Here is a 21,277-nt window from a genome sequence, read left to right as displayed (position 1 = left end):
TAGCCCACTGGTGTCCTGAGTCCACTCCCACCGACAGCCTCCTCCACCAGCACTCAGTCAACTAAATATACATCCAAGCACCTGTCCTGGACATGGCAAAACAAGGCACACGATCCTCATTGATTCAAAACTACTTGGACAACAGTTGCTCTCATCAGAACGAAAGGGAACTGATGGAAAACAAAGTCGGGTCCAACCTTTGCCTTGCACACTAATCAGCGACGGTAGGAACTTGAAAGGGGCTGTGTAAATTTTACCGCAGTGTTTTGATGTGGTTCTACTTCCCCAATCTTTGACTTTTGTATCTACACATGGAACAAAAATGGGCTGTCAGGTCTAGCTGTTATTGTTACGCGACAAAGACTCCAAAACAGACACATGCTCAGGCCACAAACTGCATACAACCATTTATTTCCAAAAATGAGACGCTAAAAGACAAAAACACATTGAAACAAATACATTAGTCATTTGTGGAAAGGTGCTGGTCCTCACAGGGACAACAGAATGCGAAAACACTCTATTGAGTGCTCTCCGACAAACAACGATGGAGCTCAGTCATTTCCCTACAGTCTTTTCTTGGAGTGCAGGAGAACAAATGGACGGAAACAAGCAAATTTCCTTCACAGCCCAAGGGAACAATTCTGCCCTGTAGCTACGTTTCACTTTCCTTAGAAAGACAAGCTCAAATGTCAACATTTGTATATCCAGTGCCTACAACATTGTGGGGATGTGTATTAGCGTTTCATGAAAAAGACACATGAATTATTTTGCTTGAAGTGGAGAGGAGCACGGAGAAGGAGCATCCAAGCACAGTGGAACAAACGTCTAGAAAAAGAAAAGTCATGCCCACTTGTGAGACAACCCCGCAGGGAATACGTACAGTGGAACCTTGAAGCTGGAACACACCAAACTATGCCTCAACGTTAAAACAAGTTTTGTAATTGGAACCATTATCATGTGAAGTCATCAGGGGCTTTGCTTTTGCGATTAGTTCTGAAAGGATTACAAATGTCAGAGATGAATATCCTGCGAATGTTAGCATACATCAATTCAAAGTCGAAAAGACTGTGGTTGCATCTGAATAATTTATTTTGGCGTCATGATTGTTAGAGATTCTGCTCAGCACCTGGGTCAGAGTCACCTGATTTTGAGGGCACATTTTCAACCTGGGTGTGAGTGTTCCAAAATATGCTCAAAACAAGGATAAAATCACAACCGAATCTTTGAGAGCACGGGGTGGGGAATGTTTTCAAGTCCGCAACTGCAAAACACCTGCCAATTATTTGATTAGGTTGGTTTAAATAAATTACACCAAATCGATCACAATGGGAAATTTTGATTCAGATCACCAAAGTAGAAACAACGTTTGACCATCGATTGTGGTGCAGCTTCAAGTTACCACCAATGGTTGATTGCTCATGTTCAACAGTTTGCACTCACAGTGGACTCCTGAAAGTGCAGCAAAGACGCCACCGGGTCAATACTGCGAGGTTGAGAGGGGAAGGATCTGGGAGCATCTGAGACAGAATGGGAGGTATAAAAAGCAACCTCCTTGTCCAAACGTAGGTCCTTCAAGGGAGAAAGTTTCTTGGGCAGTAACGCAAGCGCAGTGTTGCCAACGCAGGCCTTTTGGTCTGGAAAACACAAGTCAAAGTTTAGAAGCGTATCACGGCTGTGAATGAGCAACGATGGATGTGTTGCCGTTGTGTTACCTATGTGCAGAAAGCGACCAGCAAGGTTGATGCGACTAACGGGCTCACACACGTCTGTTATTTCTGACAGATCCTGAGAGTCAGAGCTAACCTGCTTCTCAAAGCGGCACCGTTTCTTGCCTGTGGAAAAACAAATGACAGACTCTCTTTGCAGGTTTTGGATGAACTTCTGTCCTTCCTCAATCTTCTGCTCTTCATCCCTCCGGCTAGTGGTCATCTTTGCTTTATCCTCACAGGTTTTAATCTATGAGAAAAGGAAAACATTCAATTCATCGATGAGAAATGGCTTTGTGGTCTGAGCTTGAACCTCGCTTCTTACAGGTGAGTCTTGAAGAACTGGGAGCTGCTCCTCCTTCCCTTTTTCAGGACTCCGTTCATTCTCCTGGTCAACGAATAACGTCTGGGCAACTTGCTGTCACCGCAAGAAACAAGTTACAATTTTTTTAGAAAGACTATTTGCAATTAGTCTGTGTCAAAAGTCAAGTTGGGGTTTTTTTTCTTGTTATGAAGATTTCACAGAAAACGCTGAGAAAAAGAAAAAGCTTACAAAATTTAGCAGTTGTAAATTTAAAAGTTGTATTATTATTTTGGGCCACTGTCATTCCATTTTATTTGTGTTTTCCTGCCTGCAACTCAAAAAAGAAAGGCTGGGTCACAGCTTGAAGTAAAGCAACACATGCATCTCGAATCTTCAAGCACCTGCAAACCCAAACCGGAAGAACATTTCAAAAATCCACTTGTGTTGCGCTTACCCAGTCCGTGACAATGGACTGCAGGAGGAAAAACAAACAGGACTTTATCTTTTTTCATGGCAATTGCCCATGGGTTCAGTTCCTCGCAGTAACGGTGTGAATGTACTGTAAGTGTGAATGACCATCTGGCTCTATAAAGGCCCTGCCACTGTCTAGCGACCGGCGCAGGGATAAGCACTACAGACAATTTAGCTTCTCCTAACAGTATTCCGTAAAGTAGTAAGTTTTTTGGTCGCAAACTTCCAACTTCTTTATCATAAAACGGCAATTGTTTGTGAATTTCCATTCCTACATTTCATGACTGTCTTTTTAAAAATGCTGCTTTAACCGTTTCTTTCGAACTTTTTTTGTCTGACAATGACAATTTTATTCTTAATCATGAATATTTTTCTGTCCCCTCGCAGTAGTTGATAAAAAAAATATTTAATTCATTCAAACTATTGACTATGACTATTTCTTTTTGTCCTTTTTTTAAAACAACCAATCGAACAACTATATTTCTTGCTCTCTCTCTCTATATATATAGATATATAAAAATCCTCGTCTCACCCCTTGGGTGGTGTCCGTCCCTCATTCAGCTTGGGTCCTCTACCAGAGGCCATGAAGCTTGAGGGTTCTGCGCAGTATCCCTGCTGTTCCCAGCACTGCACATATCTGGACTGAGATGTCCGATGTTGTTCCTGGGATCTGTTGCAACCACTCATCTAGTTTGGGGGTCACTGCCCCGAGTGCTCCGACCACCACAGGCACGACTGCCACCTTTACCTTCCAGGCTCTCTCCAGCTCCTCTCTGAGCCCTTGGTATTTCTCGAGTTTCTCGTGTTCCTTCTTTCTGATGTTTCCATCACTTGGGACCGCTACGTCCACTACAACAGCTTTCCTCTGCCCTTATATTATATATATATCAGGATGTGCTGGATTTGATTTTCAACCTTACAAAATGAGGTGTTGTTGATCTAGTAATATTTTGACTTTGAAGGTGCTGCGCATTCAGTCAAGTAATATGTTTAAAGAGGCAGACAACCACAAAATACACACCATCGTGGGACTGGGAGGGGAACTCTGACATGTCCACATGTTCTTGGCCTCTTTGTGAGTTGAAACTGAGAGGAAAAATAGAGCAAAAAAAAAACAACCACAGCAGCATAAAATGTAGATACAAGGTTTGTATTCCAGACCTGTTTGGGGACCAAAGCAGTACCTCTAACTGTAAATAATTGCCATTCATTATAACAATTATTCATTCTTTATTGCTCTCTCACTTTTGGTTGAATGTTTGAATTATATCTTACCTGCTGGTGCCAGACTCGTTTTAATTGGAACTCTCTGTGGCTGCAGTGGAGAATAAAATAAGGTAGAAATACAAAAAATAGACAGCAATGAAAAAACATGTGTGTACATACTGTGTCAATAAATGTGCCTCTGCCGGCTGGTTTGTGAGGTGTGGCACGGATGGGGCCTGCAACCTTCACCCCCTCGTTTTGTCTTGCGGCAGTTTTTTGGTGACTCTTTGTAACAGACACGCGTTGTGGCTGCAGAAATAATCAATTAGTACAATGCTAACAGACATACAGGAAACTGTACAGAATCACTTAATTTTATGTGCAAAACAATATCATGACAACAATAATACACAGCAGCAACAATTAGAAGAAGAAAGCTTCTCCACTGTGTGACTAATCAAGGTATTCTTCATGTATTTCATCCTAATTTAAGAAAAAAGAATAAAGATTCAGCCAGAGCCCATAAACTCACAAACATGGCAAAAGATTGGGAGCGTGGAGTTGCAAGTGTTTGGCTGGAGATGCACAGGCCCTCATTACAGACGATACTTTGCAGTGATGTGGGATCGGGCTTAAATTCCACAGCTTTGTCTGAAAAACATTTTTAGTTCCATTTAAAAAAAGCTAAGTCGGTCATAATGTCAATGTCCATTTGAAAGCATGATGAAGCACTATTCAAGTCAGATAATGGATTTGTGTTGTCACTAAGCTAACTCGTTTTACTTTTAAGTCTAAATTGAAATTGTATCTGACTCAGGGGCATGGTAAAAAATCCATATAATGTGCCTTTTATGTATACTGTGGGATGTGCACAGGATGCCATCCCACAGTATGCTAGCATAGACTTTTAGCATGTTAGCATTTTACCCATCTCAGTAGACTTTGACACTTGTCCATTGTGGCATAAAATGTTGCCAAAAGAAATTCCGGTTACACATGGCTTGTTAGCATTCTCCCCGTTATCATTGTTAGAAATTAGTTGTGTCAGAGTGAAAGTGGATCCAAACTCCAAAAAATCTGTCACAAATGGCAACTTTTTTATCATGTTTTCACTGAATTGTATTTCCTTACCTGCTGCTGCCAAACTCTTTTTGATCATGATTCTTTGTGGCTGTGGCGGAGAACAGAAAGAAAGTAAGAATACACAGAATGAACAGGACGGAGAAGAGCTGCGTGTACACACTGTATTGAGAGAAGTGCCTCTTCCAGATGGTTTTTGAGGTGTGGCACGCACAGTTCCTGCACCTTTCACCCCTTCGTTCTGGATGGCAGCAGCTTTTTGATGACTCTTTGTAACAGACACATGCGACTGCAGAAATACAAAATTCTGACTTAGTAACTAAAAGTCCTGCCAAATTTGAATGTTTACAATAAATAAGTTATCGCCAAATACACACAATTGTGAAAAAACATGTTTTTGTCTTTGCTCACAAATCGTTTAAGCTTGCCCACTGAATGTTAAAACATTTCCATGCAACAAGAAAAGTATAGATGAATGTCTGATGAACGTCTGGCAACCATTTGGTGAACATTTGTGACTTTAAACAAACCCTGACGAGAACACCACATTTGCTACCTATGCAAAATGTTCACCGCTCAGTGCGATGGGGACTTAAAGAGCTCTTGTTTGTGCATTTTTCTGTACAATTTGAAATAATGGTCTGTTTGCGAATAAAGGAATGGAAATATTTTTTTTATCCAATTTGAAAAATAATTGACCAAATAATCAATTATTAAAATCATTAATCATTACAACCCTAATGAGCCTACACTATAGTGACTTTATTAATCATTTACTGAACACATTCTTGGGAACGGGGGTTTTGGGTGGTTGTCTTAACTCTAACTTTAATGTCCAAGTCGCACCTGCGTATAAGTATCACAGGACCAGCCAAACTATATAAAAAAGTGTGACTTACATTCTGAAAAAATAAGGTAAAAATATTAAAAAACAAGAAGAAGAGGAAAAGACTTCAAGAGTCCGCAAACTCACAGACATGGCAAAAGATTGAGAGCGTGGAGTTGCAACTGATTGGCTGGAGATGCACACGCCCACATTCCGCAAGATACTTTGCAATGAGGCGGAATTGGGCTGGAATTCTGCACCTTTGTCTGCAAGTCATTTGGATTTTTATTAAAAAAAGGTAGCAAGGTCACCATGTCAATGTCCATTTGAAAGCTTGATGGAGCACTATTCAAATCAGATCATGCAGTCGTGCCCGTCACTAGCCAACAGGATTCCCAACCCCATAATTCTCATTTGAAATCCTATCAGAATAAAGGGCAAAGTGTGAATTCGATATGGATGTGCCTCGGGGCCTTCTGTACTCAGGTTGTCACCCTGCAATATGTTACCATTCAGGCTGTTAGCAAGTTGGCATTTTACCCATCTCAGTAGACTTTTGTACCGGTAAATTGAGTCTTGAAATGTTGCCAAATTGAAATTATGGGTAAACATGGCTTGTTAGAACGCTAGCTGTTGGCATTGTCAAAATTTCCATTTAGATGCGGCCCAAACGTCCCACTCGTTTACCCACCGGTTGAGCAGAGGCACCTGCGGCCATGTTTTTCCTTTATGGACATGGAATTGACATCTGATGTTGGGGCCAGTGTGATGTGAAAGTGTTTTGATACAACAAGCCCAACTACCAAAAAAATAAAAATATTTTAAAAATCTGTGTGAAATTGCAGGTTACAGGTAAGCGACAAATAGCATTTCAACACATCTTGAATATTTTTCATAGCAAGAATAAAATGTATGTGTTTGTAATGCTCAAAACAAATTAAGGGGGTGCCATGCTCAGAAATCATTATCAACTGCAGACCTGATGTGATGGCAAAGCAATAGTTGTGCCTTGCTTCCAAATACGGTGGGCTATTAATCTATGTTGGTTGACAGATTGCTTAAAGCCATGTAGTTAATCTACTGGTGTCAAACTCAAGGCTCTGGGGCCACATCTGGCCCATCACATCCCTTTATGTGGGCCATGAAAACAAATCAAGTGTGTCAATCATTTTTGTTTGTCAATTGGTCGTGTGTAACTACGGAACAGTATGAATGAGGGGTTAAAACAATCTCCAAACAAAAATCCTTTCATTTTATATTGCACAAATATTCTGGTTAGCAAACTCCTTTTTCGCAGTAACTTCACCTATAGTTGAGCAAAGGATTATCCTTTACATATGATTCCAAAACAAGTTATCCATCAAAGTTTGGGGTGCACGTCATAATATGAGGTGGCGATAAAACATTTCTATCTCATAATGGCCCTCTGATTAAAACCATAGACTACAATGTGGCAACAAAACCTAGTTTGACACCCGTGAAATGGATCTTTAAAAAAAAAAAGCTGATTAACATTCTTGGACTATGATTTGTGAAGCAGTTTTGGTACATATAATGAAATCGACTTTGTAAATTGTCGTGGCCGAATATTTACTTTTACGCTATGAATGGGCAAGAAATGGTGAACACACATTACATTGACTTGAATTGAGCGAAAACGTTTTCAGAGGGACGTAAACAGCAGCTAATGAAGATATGCAAGGTTAAAATATAACTTCATTTCGTTCCACTTTAAGAATGTTTAATTGAATCATGTCCATCTTACCTGCTACTGCCAGACTCTTTGTGATCGGAACTCTCTGTGGCTGCATGGGAGAATAGAAGGAAGGAAAAACAAACAGCATTGGACATGCCCGGTCGGTTCATTAAACATTCTAAATTGTCCCAAGATGGATGAATAGATGGATAGAAATGCTCCTTTTAAAATCCATGTTTTTTTTTTTAAATGAGACCGAGAGAAACACTTTCAAAACCTTTTCCACCATTAGCATGGCCTCCAACTAACAGATACCTTTGATCAATGAGACCATCTGATAACTGTGAAGGTTCTCTGTGGGCCTTGGTTTGAACTGAATGATGGGACGACAAAAATGTCAGGAAAAGCATTCAGTAACATCTGGGGTTAATAATAGCCATTTTAAATGGTGGAAAACCTGAGTTTGAATGTGATGAAATAATTATTTTCTGACCACAGCCACATCCCCACTTATGAGGGTGTGCATACTTGTGCATTGCACATGATCTCAGTTGTTTATTTTTCATTCTACTCTCAATAATAGTTCCACCCCTCTACCCTCCAATTATGCTGTACAGGGAGTAGGCCACAAAAAGTATTTTTTTAAATCACCCAAATAAATAAATAAATAACGCTAAATCAAAGTAAAAACCCTCATTTGAACAGGGTTATGAAGACCTTTCATCTGCACTATAAGTAAGTTTTGAGGTGTGGCACGCACGGAGCCTGTCGTCTTCAACCCCTTGTTCTGGCTCGCAGCGGCTTTTTGATGACTCTTTACAACAGACACTTGCAGCGGCTACAGAAATAAGACAATAGATTACAGGCTGGATCAGGTATAACAATGATTAATAATAAAAGTAATATATAAGTAATAAAATAACAGTCATAATAATTACAGTAACAATAATCATCATCATCCAGAGTCCATCAACTCACAAACGTGGCACGGGATTGAGAGTCTGAAGCTGCAAATGGCTGTCGAGAGACATGCACACCCTGATTGTGCAAGATACTGAGCAAGGTGGCGTGATCGAGCTGGAATCCCACAGCTTCGTCTGAAAAACATTTTCCTTAAATTACTGGACATGAACAGAAAGACCTTGTCAGTGCACAAATGAAATGCCAATTTACTACAGTCATTTAGTGTGTCATTCGTTGTGTGCGTGTGTTATATTTTAATTCATTCATTCATGAACCTCTCGACCTGATACAACAGCTCAGATTCCTTCCCTGTCAGCCAAGTGATATTCGATTTTGCAAAGCACAATTTGTAGTTAATCAAGAGTGTGGTCATCCGTTTCCCCAAGAATATTTACACACTGGTGACATGGCCACTTCCCGAAGGGTATATGTCAGACTGGTGAATTGGTATTGGCATTCTAGTATGGGAGCATATTTCCCATTCGGCGGACAGATATACAGTATTGGCACCAATACCTCAGCTGGAATCAGTGCGTGTCTTCTGATTGTATGGATTATTTCCTCTTTCTCTACCCTGGCCTTGAGCATACGCTTTCTTTTCTAATCTAAAATTTACATCTTGTTTGGCCAGTGTAATTGTAATTATTATTATTATTTTGGAAAGTTATGTCAAACAAGTCAGGGTGCAGATTAGCACAGGTAAATTATTAAATTACATTATTAATAAATTTCACAAATGTGTCACGGGGCGGCCCGGTAGTCCAGTGGTTAGCACGTCGGCTTCACAGTGCAGAGGTACCGGGTTCGATTCCAGCTCCGGCTTCCCTGTGTGGAGTTTGCATGTTCTCCCCGGGCCTGCGTGGGTTTTCTCCGGGTGCTCCGGTTTCCTCCCACATTCCAAAAACATGCGTGGCAGGCTGATTGAACACTCTAAATTGTCCCTAGGTGTGAGTGTGAGCGCGGATGGTTGTTCGTCTCTGTGTGCCCTGTGATTGGCTGGCAACCGATTCAGGGTGTCCCCCGCCTACTGCCCGGAGACAGCTGGAATAGGCTCCAGCACCCCCCGCGACCCTCGTGAGGATCAAGCGGTACGGAAAATGAATGAATGAATGAACAAATGTGTCACACTGGATTAGAAAGGTCGTTGCATGCAAATCTGGATGGTGAACTTACCACATGGGTGACTTGAGAGGTTCTCCGGCACGTTTTGCTTTCTCACTGGATCTTTGAGACTGAAATGGATCTCGTTATCCAAATCGACAGAAGAAGAGGAAGAGGAACTCCGATGATGTGCAACATTTTCAGTCTTTAAAGTGTTAGACTGTCCAGAGGCCGTTCCAGAAGATCTACATTTCTCCTTTGTTGCTGCTACTGTGCTTTTTAAGACAGCTGGGGACTCCAGGGTGTTTTCTCTTGTCTTGTGGGTTTTTATCGAAACATTGTTTTTAAGCTGGATGGCATGAGTACTACTTTTTGGCTGTAAAGATACAACGTCTGTTTTCAAAGTCTTGTGCCGAGACATGCTGAAAGGCGTATGCCGGGTGCATGACTTTTTCTTCTTGGCTTTCCCCTGCAGTTAAGTAATACGGTGTTCAGAAGAGAGACAAGAAAACTATGCAATGTCAAAATGATAGGAAAGATACACTCACAGCCAAGACTTTCTCCTCCCACTGAGCAGCATGAAAAGCTGTAGGAGGTTGGTGGGTCTTGACCAAGACTGGTAGTCTGCTTACTCTTGGCCGCATGAGTGTCTTCCTCCCAGGATCTTGGTTCTCTGAATCCATGTTAAGAAGGTGTGGCTTTGAGTTCTGTGGTTCCATTGGCATCTTGTTGTTCTCATTTTTCACCCTGGGCAGAAAGATGGTAAGGTGAAACTGACCAAGTTTTAGTTTGAAATATGAGAACAAGAGAGGGCGATGCGAAATGATCAGCAATGTTGCACACAAAAACGTAGAAGAAGCCATTCCCACATACATTGATTCCGTCTTCCAATACAACACAATTCATCACTGTAGTTTTGGATGCATAAAACATTGTGAACACAATCTTCTTGGGGGAGGTATCACAAGATGTCGTAACCAACCCTTGACACACGTCTGGAATTACTCATATGCAATCACCTGTGATGATATTGACGTAACGTAATGGCAGAGAGATATTCACTGCATAACGTTAAACATGTAGTACCCCAGATAGACTTATTTCAGCCAAGTCTTTCATTTGGGGTAAAACATTACTCAAAATTTCTTAGCTCATTATTGGCCACTTACCTCCTAAAGTAAGCCTCGTTTAGCACACGAAGAACTGGAGGAGATGAGCCCATATTCTGTATTGTGTGAGCAGTGGGGAACGACTGGAGAGGGAAAGAAAACAAATAATTTGAGCAATCGATTGACCCAAGTTATTGTCTGACGAGTTATTCGTCACCGTGACGATACAATAATGAATTAAAAGACAAAAGCGGTCATTTAGTTGTCATTCCAAGTAGTCCAATAATCTTGCGTTCAAACAGCCGTTAGCTCAAAGCATAGCAGACAGTGTATCCACAACATGGCTCAATATTCGTACTTACGTTAACGAAACACTATCACAAGATAAAACGTTATTTATTCACCCAAGAAGTCTCGATTTAGCTTTCATTAGTTTGATGATAGTTTCAAGAGCAAGTTGTCTCCATTTGAATCACGTTGCTATTGGTTATGATTGGACCTGTATCAGCCAATCACCGCGTGGATTATTTGTTAGCGTTGGCCAATGAGCGACGGAGTTGCGTAAACAACACCAAGGCAACGAAGCGAGGGACATTTAACCACGACGAGATTTCGTGCTCTCTCTCTCTCTGTCTCTTACTCTCTCACTCTCTCACCCCACTTCCATCAACCTTATGCTGCATTCGATGAAAGTGGGAAATCGGAATGATCCCACTCGCGTTGTCTCAGTGCAAACGTTGCAAGCGAATCTAAACAACAAAGGTGGATGCTTACAAGAGTGCATCACAACACATTGTGACCCCCGTCAAACCTTAATTATAATTTCTTTTATTCATGAAAATAATTACCTTACCCTCACATTACAGAAGAAGACCATTGCCAGAGAAGGGAAAAAAGATTGGTAAGATCCTCACTTTTATCTCAGCATTCTGACTTTATTATTTGACGCAGGGGGATAACTGAATTTCTTCACACAGTCACTACAAATCACGTTGTGTTCGTGAATTTATTTTGAAGGACTAAAATAAAGTAATAATAAATAACAAAAACTACATAAGGTTATCATTTTGCAAATTATGTCTTGCCATTCACAGACTTTATCGCCATGGGGTCAATAGAGGGTTCCATCCTTTTCGCAATTACCCACAATGCACTACCGGCGGCCATATTGGAGGTCTGTTATAAACAAGCCATACACAAAGTCTATTGTGAATGTTCATGTTCATTCATTCATTCATCTTCCGAACCGCTTGATCCTCACTAGGGGAAGACAGCCTATCCCAGCTGTCTTCGGGCAGTAGGCGGGGGACACCCTTAATCGGTTGCCAGCCAATCACAGGGCACACAGAGACGAACAACCACGCTCGCACTCACACCTAGGGACAATTTAGAGCAGTGGTCCTCAACTAGAAATGCTGTCGGTCCGCTTTTTTTTTTTTTTATAAGACCAAGGTCCGGTCCCATGCACGGTGGTCATGAGGAGCAGGGCTATATGCCCATTTAGTATGGTCTAGCCAAGCTTATACAAATCAACACTCCTCACAACCAACCAATAATGGGGTGCATGAAAATAACAATTATTCACTTTGCCAGTACACAGCAAATAATGAGATGTATTCTGTTGAGGCAGAGGAACTCTTTTTTTTACTTTAACTTTGTTAAACAGTAGTTTTCTTTTTTCCCTTAATTTAACAAAAGCAAAACAAAATACTCATTTTACCAAAATAAATACTAAAAATGAAAACAAAAATATTATTTTCATTTGTACAATTCCCCTTTTCACATCCCCTCTGAAATCATTGAAAAATATATCAGAAGATGAGTTAAGAACCATTTTAATACTGATACAAGGGAGCACAGGAATGTGCAGTGCAGTTCTTCCACTAAAGGTGAATGCGAATGCAATGTCTGAGGCATGCAAATATTAATTGAGGACGCCATTGGGATGTTCATTTAACATGTTGCGGTGTTCTGCTGTTAAACAGCTGCAAAGATCCCCGGGTAGACGGGAGCAAAACTGCACACAATCGAAACGTCCCGCGATTTGTCTTGTCTAATTGTCTGTGTGTGGCTCTCCTGTGCTGAAGCTGTGAGCACACTGTGGCGTCGCGCATACGTCCGTTTCCTGACACAATCATCCATTTTGAATGCGTGACGCTTATGTATGGGCACACCTTAAGTTCAGAGGAGCCAATCAGCGCATCGTTATCGCCGACATTCCCCCGTCTCCAGTTCGTCAAACATTATACACACACAGAGTCGCGCTGCTGCGTCCTCTGCAATACATCTGTTCGTGCACGCAAATAATACAACGGATAATTTTAACAAGCGATCGCGGTAATGCGTAGATTATAGTCCAAAAATAGAAAATGTATAACGTAAAAATCACTTTATAATTTATTATTTTATACAATTTGCCGCGGGTCCGGACAGAGGAGGACCGGACAGAGGAGGTCGGCGGTCCGGTCGTGGATCGCGGTCCGCCAGTTGAGGAAGAGGGAACTAAAACCTCAGTTTTCTCCTGATTGAGCAGTAGGAAATTCTCTGCCAATACAATTTAAAAGGTTATCAATAAGCCCTGTGTTGTCAGGAGACACAGTCATATGCAGCTGTGTATCATCAGCGTTGCTGTGGAAGCTGATGCCATATTTCCTGATGACTTTCCCGAAGAGAAGCGTGTACAAATTACAAAGTATTGGGCCTAAAACTGAACCTTGGAGCATCCCACATTTAATTTCATGGACTCTGGAGGAACAAGTATCCAAACTTACAAAATAACATCTGTGGGATAGGAATGAAACCAGTTCAAAACAGGACCAGAGATGCCTACCAGATTATTAAGTCCGTTTAATAGAATAATAAGAGCAGTCTCTGTACTATGGCTCATCCTAAAACCAGACTGATATTTCTCAAAAATATTCATATTAAAATACCCCTTATGATGATTAAAATATATGGACCTTTGTTTCCCTTGCCTGGATGTGGGTCACTGGGGGTCCCCTCTAGAGCCAGACGTGGAGGTGGGGTTTGCTGGCGAGTGCATGGTGATCGCGCCTACCTCCATGGGCCCCGGCCAGGCTCAGCCCGCAAAGGTAACATGGGGGCTTCGCAATAACACGTTCAAACATAAGGGTGTTCTTATGTGATGTGGATTTGGCACCAAGACACCCATGGCCGCAATTGGATGATTGACTTTGTGGTTGTATCATCGGATTTGTGGCCTCACGTTTTGCACACTTGGGTGAAGAAAGGGGTGGAGCTATAAACTGATGACCACCTGGTGGTGATTTGGCTCCCCTGGTGGGGGAAGATGCGGGTCTGACCTGGCAGACCCAAACGTATTGTGAGAGTTTGTTGGAAGCATCTGGCAGAACCCCATTGGACGTTTCAACTCCCACCTGCGGCATAGCTTTATTGCCACATTTGCCACCTTTGACAGTGAATGCTACTGTGATGGACTCTGAGTCACTCTGTTGGTGATGAATTTTCCACATGTAAAGAAGTAGAACATAATATGAAATATGTATTTTTTTATGTATTATTTTTTGTGCTGATACGTGTATCAACAGTTATATCATTGTTGTGAATCCAGTTAGAACTCCAAAAACGAGGATCTTGGTTTTGTAACATTCGTGGTACAGGGGCTCAATCATACAGTTTACTTATGTTATAAAAACATTTGTATCTCATCTTTAAGAACTATTTGTTTATAAACTTGTTTTAGGTACAATTTCTTTTAGCTTTTATGTTCAATACATAAATAAACTTACTTAAGTACAATCTACGCCGGTGGAATAAAATGCTTGCTTGAAGAGACGCGGTCGAAATGGAAGGTGTTTCGCCATCCTGCGAGAAATATGGTTGTGCTTTCCACTTCTTGGACTCCACACAGGATCACTGGTGGCGGTGTATAGCTTTACGTCCACGTAACACAGAGACATTTTCTTCGGCTCTTGGCAAACACGCTTTTTCTGGATCTGGAGGCTGTAGCTTTACATCATAATACTGTATGATTAGTTTGGTCAGAATGTCTGGTGTTCAAAACAGTGGGCTGGACTGCCAGACCAGGCTAAGGTGAAGACGACCTCCTACTCTGATGAGCCCCATTCTTCTTTCCACACTCACTCACTCACTCACTCACTCACTCACTCACTCACTCACTCACTCACTCACTCACTCACTCACTCACTCACTCACTCACTCACTCACGTCTCGGGACATCACTATTTAATTAATAGTATCTTGTAACTTATACATTTTTGCTAACCAGACCCCGTCCCCCTACGCACAGACACACAAATGGTGGATGGAGTCTGACCCATTCAAAGTAAACCCAGTTCTGTTGTTTTGCTCACGTGACGTAAATGAAATGATCTGAGGCTTCGCAACTCTCAGCGAATCAATCGCCAGTGTAACCTACAACAATAATCTAGAAAAGTGAAAACGGTTTTTGATTTAAAAAGTGACAGGGAGAAGAAAATGTATTTCTTTCAGGCTGATTGCATGTCGTGTCTCTCATTAGTTTCGCTGCCCGGTAACTTGTTTACCATACTTAGCCTCTGTATGTTCCATATCGGTTTCAAGATCTTGATAAAATGATGATCGTTGTGAACAACTGGGTTAAATAAAGCCAGGTGAACCTTACTTAGACGCTTGTAGTGAAGGCTTCCTTGTTTAACAAATGTAGCACTGTCACTTTAAGAGCCACACAAGATCAAAACACGCAGGAACATATGCAGCGTGTGAGAATTAGACCAGTAAGGGTGACATGCACTTGAAGGAGGGTAGTTGCTAGTGATGGGAATTACGGCTCCTTTTAGAGAGCCGGCTCTTTTGGCTCGGCTCCCTAAAAAGGCTCCCAAATGGCTCCTCAGTTTTTTTGTTGCTTAAATAAATTTAATACCAAAAATAACGTAATATTATGTGTAAAATGAATTACTAATGCAAAATAGACATTATATCAAATATTTATTATTTATATGTCTTTATTTATATTCTTCTGAACATACTCAACATGGAGTACAACATGGAGTGCTACAAAAATTAAAACAAAGTACAAAGACCCATCTCAAAACAAGGTCATCAAAAAGTTCCAATCTCTGAATGTGTGTATTTATAAGCTTTTAACTATTTACAGTAAAACAACATAAGTAAGCATTGAACACCACACAACAAATTATAAATTAAAATTTGTAAAACAAAAAGAAAAAACAGCATCCAGCTAAAGGTTTTAGCTTGTCTTTAGCGAAGATTGGCATGAAGAAAGTGCCTCAACTTTGAGGGGTTAATCCTGTTTCTCCTCTCTGCTAATATTTGCCCTGTTTTGGAGAAGATTCTCTCTGCAACAACACACAGCCAACACAAAATGGCGGAAGATCCATTGCAATCATTTTATAAGAAATAAGATATCCTTTATTTGTCCCACACTGGGGAAATTTACAGTTCCTCATCAATTGTGTTCTGTTTTGCTGGTTTTATAGCTTTTTGCATAAAGTGGCTCATAGAGCTCTGGGTTGTACATCCAGGCAGTTGTGACATTGCAGCAGCAGCAACAGTTGCAGACACACGAGCCCCTTCATTAATAGCTGGTTCTCTTGCTTATCTTTTCTCTTCAAATTGTACTGATGGGTGGACTTTTCTGATGTGCCTGTGTAGGTTATTTGTGGAACCTGATCTATGGGATATTTTAACCTTGCACAGTCTACACGCTGCCTTTGAACTATCAATTAAATTGAAATGAGTTCATATTGCACTGCGTTTCCTATCCATTTTTCTCTTTCCGCTTTCCACCGTGTTGTTTTTTTTCCCACTAACTAGCTCTCTCGTCTCGTCTGTCTTGTTCGCGTGCTGCTCAGTGTGCTGCTGTGTCTCTTCTCTAACCCCTCTCCCTTCTCTGAACTGCAGCGTGTGTGTGTGTGTGTGTGTGCGTGCGTGTGTGTGTGTGACCCTCCCCTTCCGGCTCCCAATGAGGAGCCGTCTCCCATCGTTCACTTCAAAGGGTCGGCTCTAAGAGCCGGCTCGTTCGCGAACTACACATCACTAGTAGTTGCCGAACTGTGTCCACTGCTTGTCCCGACTTGATACACCCATGATCGTCATCGTAACCCTGGCGATATTCAGGTAATTGGTAACTAGTTTACCATGATGCACGTTAAGTGTTAATTTTGGACAGATAATTAAGTACTTGAATGGTATTTGTAGAGCACAATATCTGGAGTGGTTTGGTTTGGAGTTTGAAATCTACCACTCATGAGTCGTGTGAACAGCTGTACAGCGTAAGTGTTCGCAATGTTGTAAGATGTAAATATTTTTTGGACTGTGAAATTATATGAACTGTGTTATCTGTTCTTTAGAGGGGAGATGATTTGTGTTTGTCCACGTGCTTTGTATACACCCAACGCACCGGAATATCGAGTAAGTGTGGCTGCATCTCAAAACATTGGGTTGTGATGATTATTTTTCTGCACTAAGAAGTATTGTGGCTTGGAAATAAAGTATTTTTATTTCTGTTTCCCTATTAAGCAAGCCACTGCTGTTGTCTATTGTGGCTTAATTGTCTTTAATCTGTTAAATGATTTTCTTTGATCTCTAAAATCCCTTTTCGAACTCTTTTAAAATTCAGTTTACATCAAATCTTAAAGCTGTACAATTTCTCATTGTTCAGTCGGGAATAAAGCCCACATAAAAATGATTTTGTGTCCAGCCTAGTCCTTCCAGAAACTCGGCTACATAAAGGTGTATACAGTTTCAGTCCATCTGTTTTGTATGTCTGAATATTTTTCTGTGGGAAATTGTGAAGAATGAATGCTTTGTAATAGTGTCTAAACCGCAACGTTAAATCCCCTAAATTCCATTAGAGCAGATAAAACGTGGCACAAAGTGCACCGGTGACTTTGTCAAATGAAGTTTCAAGCTTTTCAAAACAATGCCTGCAAGCTTGAAGGCGTACAGTGAGGCGTACATCTATGTACAGTACTGTCAAACACAGCGGTCAAGCCGGCCTCCATTCACAAAATCGAAGTCAAGTTAGCTGCAGTTGTCAAACTGCTCACTGCTCAGTCGCCTCTCTTCCCCCGCCCACCCACTTCGATTCTCACGCACGCGCAGAGAGAATCCAAAGGGCTCGACCCAGAACTGAAACCGGAAACGGAAGCGCTGTCACAGAGGTCACCGAGTACTCGCGGTGGTTGCCGGGACGTCGGCGGACGATGTGCCTGCGCCGAGTGTAGGTGCGTGTCCCCAGCGTCCGCTCCGGTCGTCCAATCTAGAATGCGCGATTGAGCAGCGTGCTTTGTGACAAAGTGACCGAGGACACTGCACCGTGCGAGGGACCATGGTTGCAGTCTTTGGGTTTTATTAGCGTCGTAGCACAGACTACAGGTTTGATTCGTTGAGCTAGCCCGCTTCATTGATTCGTAACACGCTAGGTCCGGAGCATAACCGCTAGCCGGCTAGCTAGCTAGCCTGCGAGATAAGCTAGTTAGCGAGCGTCACTGGCCCATCCAGTCTAGCAGGTGGGGGGGGGACAGACTGCCCGGCGGACTGGTGAACGCGGCCGGCAGAGGAGGCGGGCGCCAGGCAGGCCGGCGTGGTCGGGAGAACGCGACGGGGTGGAAGAGTGTCAGGAGCGGCTGATGAGTTCAGACCAGAGCGGAGAGCCGCCACTGCTGCAGGAGGAGGCTGATCCCGGACCGAAGACCGGCGGGGAAGACGAGGCTCCGCCGAGGAACGAGGAAGGCTCGGGCGGCATGGTGAGTCAGGCCTGCTGGCTAACGAAAGTTGCTCGTTACGACACGGTGACCCACCGGGACCTCTGCATGATAAGCCACATTTTTATCTTGCTCCCAACATTATTTTGACATGTTAAATCACAAAATTGTCGCCTGTTTAGTGGTCCTCGTTGTCTCGCTGTGATCGTGGTATTGAGTCCAATGCGCAGGCATTCCCGTCAACGCACGCTTACAACAGTATTCCTTTGGACCTTACTTGCGACAGACAGCTAGATTAACATTAACTGCCCACCGGGAAGCTCATTAAGTCGTTTGCTGACTAATCATTACCCAATCAGTAATGAAGCCGCAGTGCGTGTATGATTGATGGATTTGTTTTGGGTCCCAAGTGGTTCAGAGGAATTTTCACATTTCTCATTCCAACAACTTTGATGACCGTCTTTTAAGTTAAACGTCCCTTCGCCCCGAACCTTGCCGTTAGCATAATCGGTTGTGTGTGTGGCTAAAGCTAGGCTAGCTAGCAGCCGTGACATGCGTCGCGACGACCCGGCCTGCGCAGCTCAGTCAGCTGACTCGACTCCACTTGGCTGGCTGTGACACAGAAGCACGCGTTGTCACTCAGAGGCGAGTCTGGGGACGATTACGTCTATCATGTCGTGAAATGGCGTTCAGGGAGGAGACGCGTTTTCTTGAAACCAACTGTTATCAGGCCGGGAGGGTTGCTCTTACCACGAGGGCATGGGCCTCTGTTTGCAGGTGGCTGCTGGCAATGTCAAAAGACAACGAACACAGTAAAGCCATTCACTGCTTGCCTCTTGTTCGTAATACAGAAACTAAAGTGGATATTATCAAAAGCGGATAATAATGTGGTTATGTGCACCTCAGTTGCAAGCTTTATTTCCAAACGAAAAGTTTACACACTATTTTTATTATACCTACAGTATATTATAGCCTTAAGGAGCACAACTTTATTGTCAAATGCACCGTATTTGCAACATACAGCACAGATGAAATTTATTCCCTCTCAACCAGACAACAGGAGCTGCTGTGGGTGCCAGCGCCGCCATCAAAAGAACAGTTAACATAAAATGGCAAAATAATACAATGCAACACAACACATAAGACACAGACAGTCGTGCAATCTTAACCACTTTTCCTGCATACATTTTGTTGGTTGAAACAGTTATAGATGAAAAAGGAGCAAATCAAAGTGTCCTTTTCACCAGTGGATCAAAGCCGTCATGCTGAAAATGCTGTGAGCTAGGTTTCAAAGCAACAAGAAGTTATAGCAGATGTGGACAAACTACAGCCCACGGGCCAGATCCGGCCCGTTGGTCTTTTTAATCCGGCCCACCGAAGTTTGGTCCACAATTAAGGTTCGATGTGAATGATTGCATTCATTTTATTTGGTCTTGTAATGACAGACATTTCACCGCCAGGTGGCACATTGACTTGAAGTTGCAGAACGGGGGGGGGGGGGGGGGGAATCTTATCGACCACCTTGGACCTCTGTATCACTCTACTTCTACTGGTCTGATCACAACCCATCTGTAGCAATGCACAGGCTAAAATAGTTAATCAACAACGCTGTTGTCTTTTAAAAAAAGTATATTAATACAGTACATTCATGCTTTTGTTCTGTTGATTTTGATATGGACTGTCAACAAATGCATTTTTTTATGTGCCATAGCTTGTGCTGACCTGGCCCTTCTGTCAAATTTTAAAAGTCAATGCGGCCCCCGAGCCAAAATGTTTGCCCACCCCTGAGTTATAGCGTCCATTAATGAAAAAGAGATTGGTTCTCATCTCCTGTCCCATGTAAATCAGCTTCAATTCCAAGCAGCGACTCGCAGTTCCATAGACTCATCGGCGCTCTGCGCTGACGCTCCTTTCTTCTCATCGTCGGATCTTCAAAAACCATGCATCCATCCAGCCGCAGACTGTCCAATAGCACCGACCTTTCCGTTGAACCAAGCGGGGCTGTGAAAATGCCACGACAGGCGCAAAACACAATCGCCCCGGGGCTGTCCAGCAACGACAGTTCGACATTCCGGGCAGGCGCAGACATTCCTCCCAATCAAACAAATCAGTGCTGGTACATGTGTCCTGCCGAGAAGGCGCAACCGCCCAGCACAGATGCCATTTCTTTCACGATTGTCATGATCAAAAATGCTGAAAACTACACACATCAGGTCCACATGGCGTAACAACATCATGTGACAAAACAAAAGACAAAAACAACAACCCCCCGCAGGTTTCTTGAAGAGCACTTGCCAACGGCTGCCTACCAGTGTTGTGTCCAAGGACCGGCAACCCAAGTCCTTGGACTTGGAAAGTTTTCAGAGGCCAAGGACCAAGGACTTGCCTCCGAGGCCAAGTACCAAGGACTGATTTTGAAACTGAGGCCGAGCCAAGGACATGTATAAAACAATGCTATCATACCACTTGGCAGGTCCTCATGATTTGCAACACCCCTCCATCATAACCCTTTGCACTCCCCAACGCGTGAATGAAGTGTTCTTATTCAAAGAGTAGAACAGTCAGGGTACGTGTTATTTAATCTGAGAAAAAAAAAAGATATACATTTATGAATTGTTTCATCTCAAACCGCTTCAAACAACAAAGCGTGTGACGGAAAAGTGGTTAGGACTGCACGACTGTTTGTGTTTTATGTTATGTGTTGTGTTTATTATTTTACTTTATGTTAACTGTTTTGTAAAGCGCTTTGTTACAGCTGCCGCTGTTGTGAAAGCGCTATATAAATCAGAATGTATTGTATTGTATTGTATTGTTTCAGTGCAGTAGTTTCTTAATATGAAGTAAATCAACACTCAACAGTCATGACACGGCATGGAACACAAGTTGAGTAATGACTTTGCATAAAAGTCAATCACTGACTGCAGAAAAAGCGCTAATCAGTGATAATTTTACAGTTTACCGGCAGCGAGTCCCAGCGACTCGCTGATCAGAAAAGTATGAGTCCCATTATTGTTTTGTCACTTTCTGTTTGTTGTCACGTCATGTGGACCTTTTTCAGCATTTTCTGGCCACGACAGTCATCAAGGACTCTGTGCTTGGTGGTTGC

General features: G+C 42.4%; 3 protein-coding genes and 1 long non-coding RNA gene across 8 annotated transcripts in view; 2 read left to right on the top strand and 2 right to left on the bottom strand.

Annotated features, from left to right (window-relative positions):
- Window positions 1-382: 382 nt before the first annotated feature.
- LOC127596379 (uncharacterized) lies at window positions 383-7,507 on the bottom strand. Of its 2 annotated transcripts, XM_052058796.1 has the most exons (13): window positions 7,359-7,506; window positions 6,573-6,721; window positions 5,741-5,859; window positions 4,931-5,056; window positions 4,819-4,858; window positions 4,220-4,338; window positions 3,868-3,996; window positions 3,757-3,796; window positions 3,503-3,567; window positions 2,032-2,124; window positions 1,713-1,956; window positions 1,441-1,634; window positions 383-825 (listed from the first exon to the last, which is right to left on the bottom strand). In XM_052058796.1, exons 3-13 carry the CDS (start codon window positions 5,744-5,746, stop codon window positions 763-765), a joined length of 1,119 nt encoding a protein of 372 aa, XP_051914756.1. In that variant the 5' UTR covers window positions 5,747-5,859; window positions 6,573-6,721; window positions 7,359-7,506; the 3' UTR covers window positions 383-762. The 2 variants fall into 2 exon arrangements, with proteins under 2 accessions (XP_051914756.1, XP_051914755.1); XM_052058795.1 differs by lacking the exon at window positions 6,573-6,721 and having other exon boundaries at window positions 7,359-7,507.
- Window positions 7,508-7,947: 440 nt separating this feature from the next.
- On the bottom strand, window positions 7,948-10,932 carry LOC127596400 (uncharacterized). Of its 3 annotated transcripts, XM_052058910.1 has the most exons (6): window positions 10,867-10,932; window positions 10,523-10,605; window positions 9,902-10,100; window positions 9,426-9,822; window positions 8,268-8,386; window positions 7,948-8,127 (listed from the first exon to the last, which is right to left on the bottom strand). In XM_052058910.1, exons 2-6 carry the CDS (start codon window positions 10,573-10,575, stop codon window positions 7,963-7,965), a joined length of 933 nt encoding a protein of 310 aa, XP_051914870.1. In that variant the 5' UTR covers window positions 10,576-10,605; window positions 10,867-10,932; the 3' UTR covers window positions 7,948-7,962. The 3 variants fall into 3 exon arrangements, with proteins under 3 accessions (XP_051914870.1, XP_051914872.1, XP_051914871.1); XM_052058912.1 differs by lacking the exon at window positions 10,867-10,932 and having other exon boundaries at window positions 9,426-9,495; window positions 10,523-10,835; XM_052058911.1 differs by lacking the exon at window positions 10,867-10,932 and having other exon boundaries at window positions 8,002-8,127; window positions 8,228-8,386; window positions 10,523-10,827.
- A 5,534-nt stretch (window positions 10,933-16,466) lies between these two features.
- LOC127596436 (uncharacterized) lies at window positions 16,467-17,304 on the top strand. The gene is made up of 3 exons (XR_007961467.1): window positions 16,467-16,582; window positions 16,664-16,737; window positions 16,816-17,304. It is a non-coding gene; the product is annotated as an uncharacterized LOC127596436 (long non-coding RNA).
- A 315-nt stretch (window positions 17,305-17,619) lies between these two features.
- LOC127596355 (la-related protein 4) overlaps window positions 17,620-21,277 on the top strand; it is a 58,506-nt gene continuing 54,848 nt past the window's right edge. For both annotated transcript variants that reach the window (XM_052058740.1, XM_052058738.1), the window contains exon 1: window positions 17,620-18,213. In XM_052058740.1, the coding sequence (XP_051914700.1) occupies window positions 18,097-18,213 (117 nt within the window). In that variant the 5' untranslated portion in view covers window positions 17,620-18,096. The remainder of the gene's footprint in view (window positions 18,214-21,277) is intronic.

Source organism: Hippocampus zosterae, chromosome 2, assembly GCF_025434085.1.
Source record: "Hippocampus zosterae strain Florida chromosome 2, ASM2543408v3, whole genome shotgun sequence".
Classification (NCBI taxonomy): Eukaryota; Metazoa; Chordata; class Actinopteri; order Syngnathiformes; family Syngnathidae; genus Hippocampus; species Hippocampus zosterae.
This window is presented reverse-complemented; position numbering and strand designations above follow the sequence as displayed.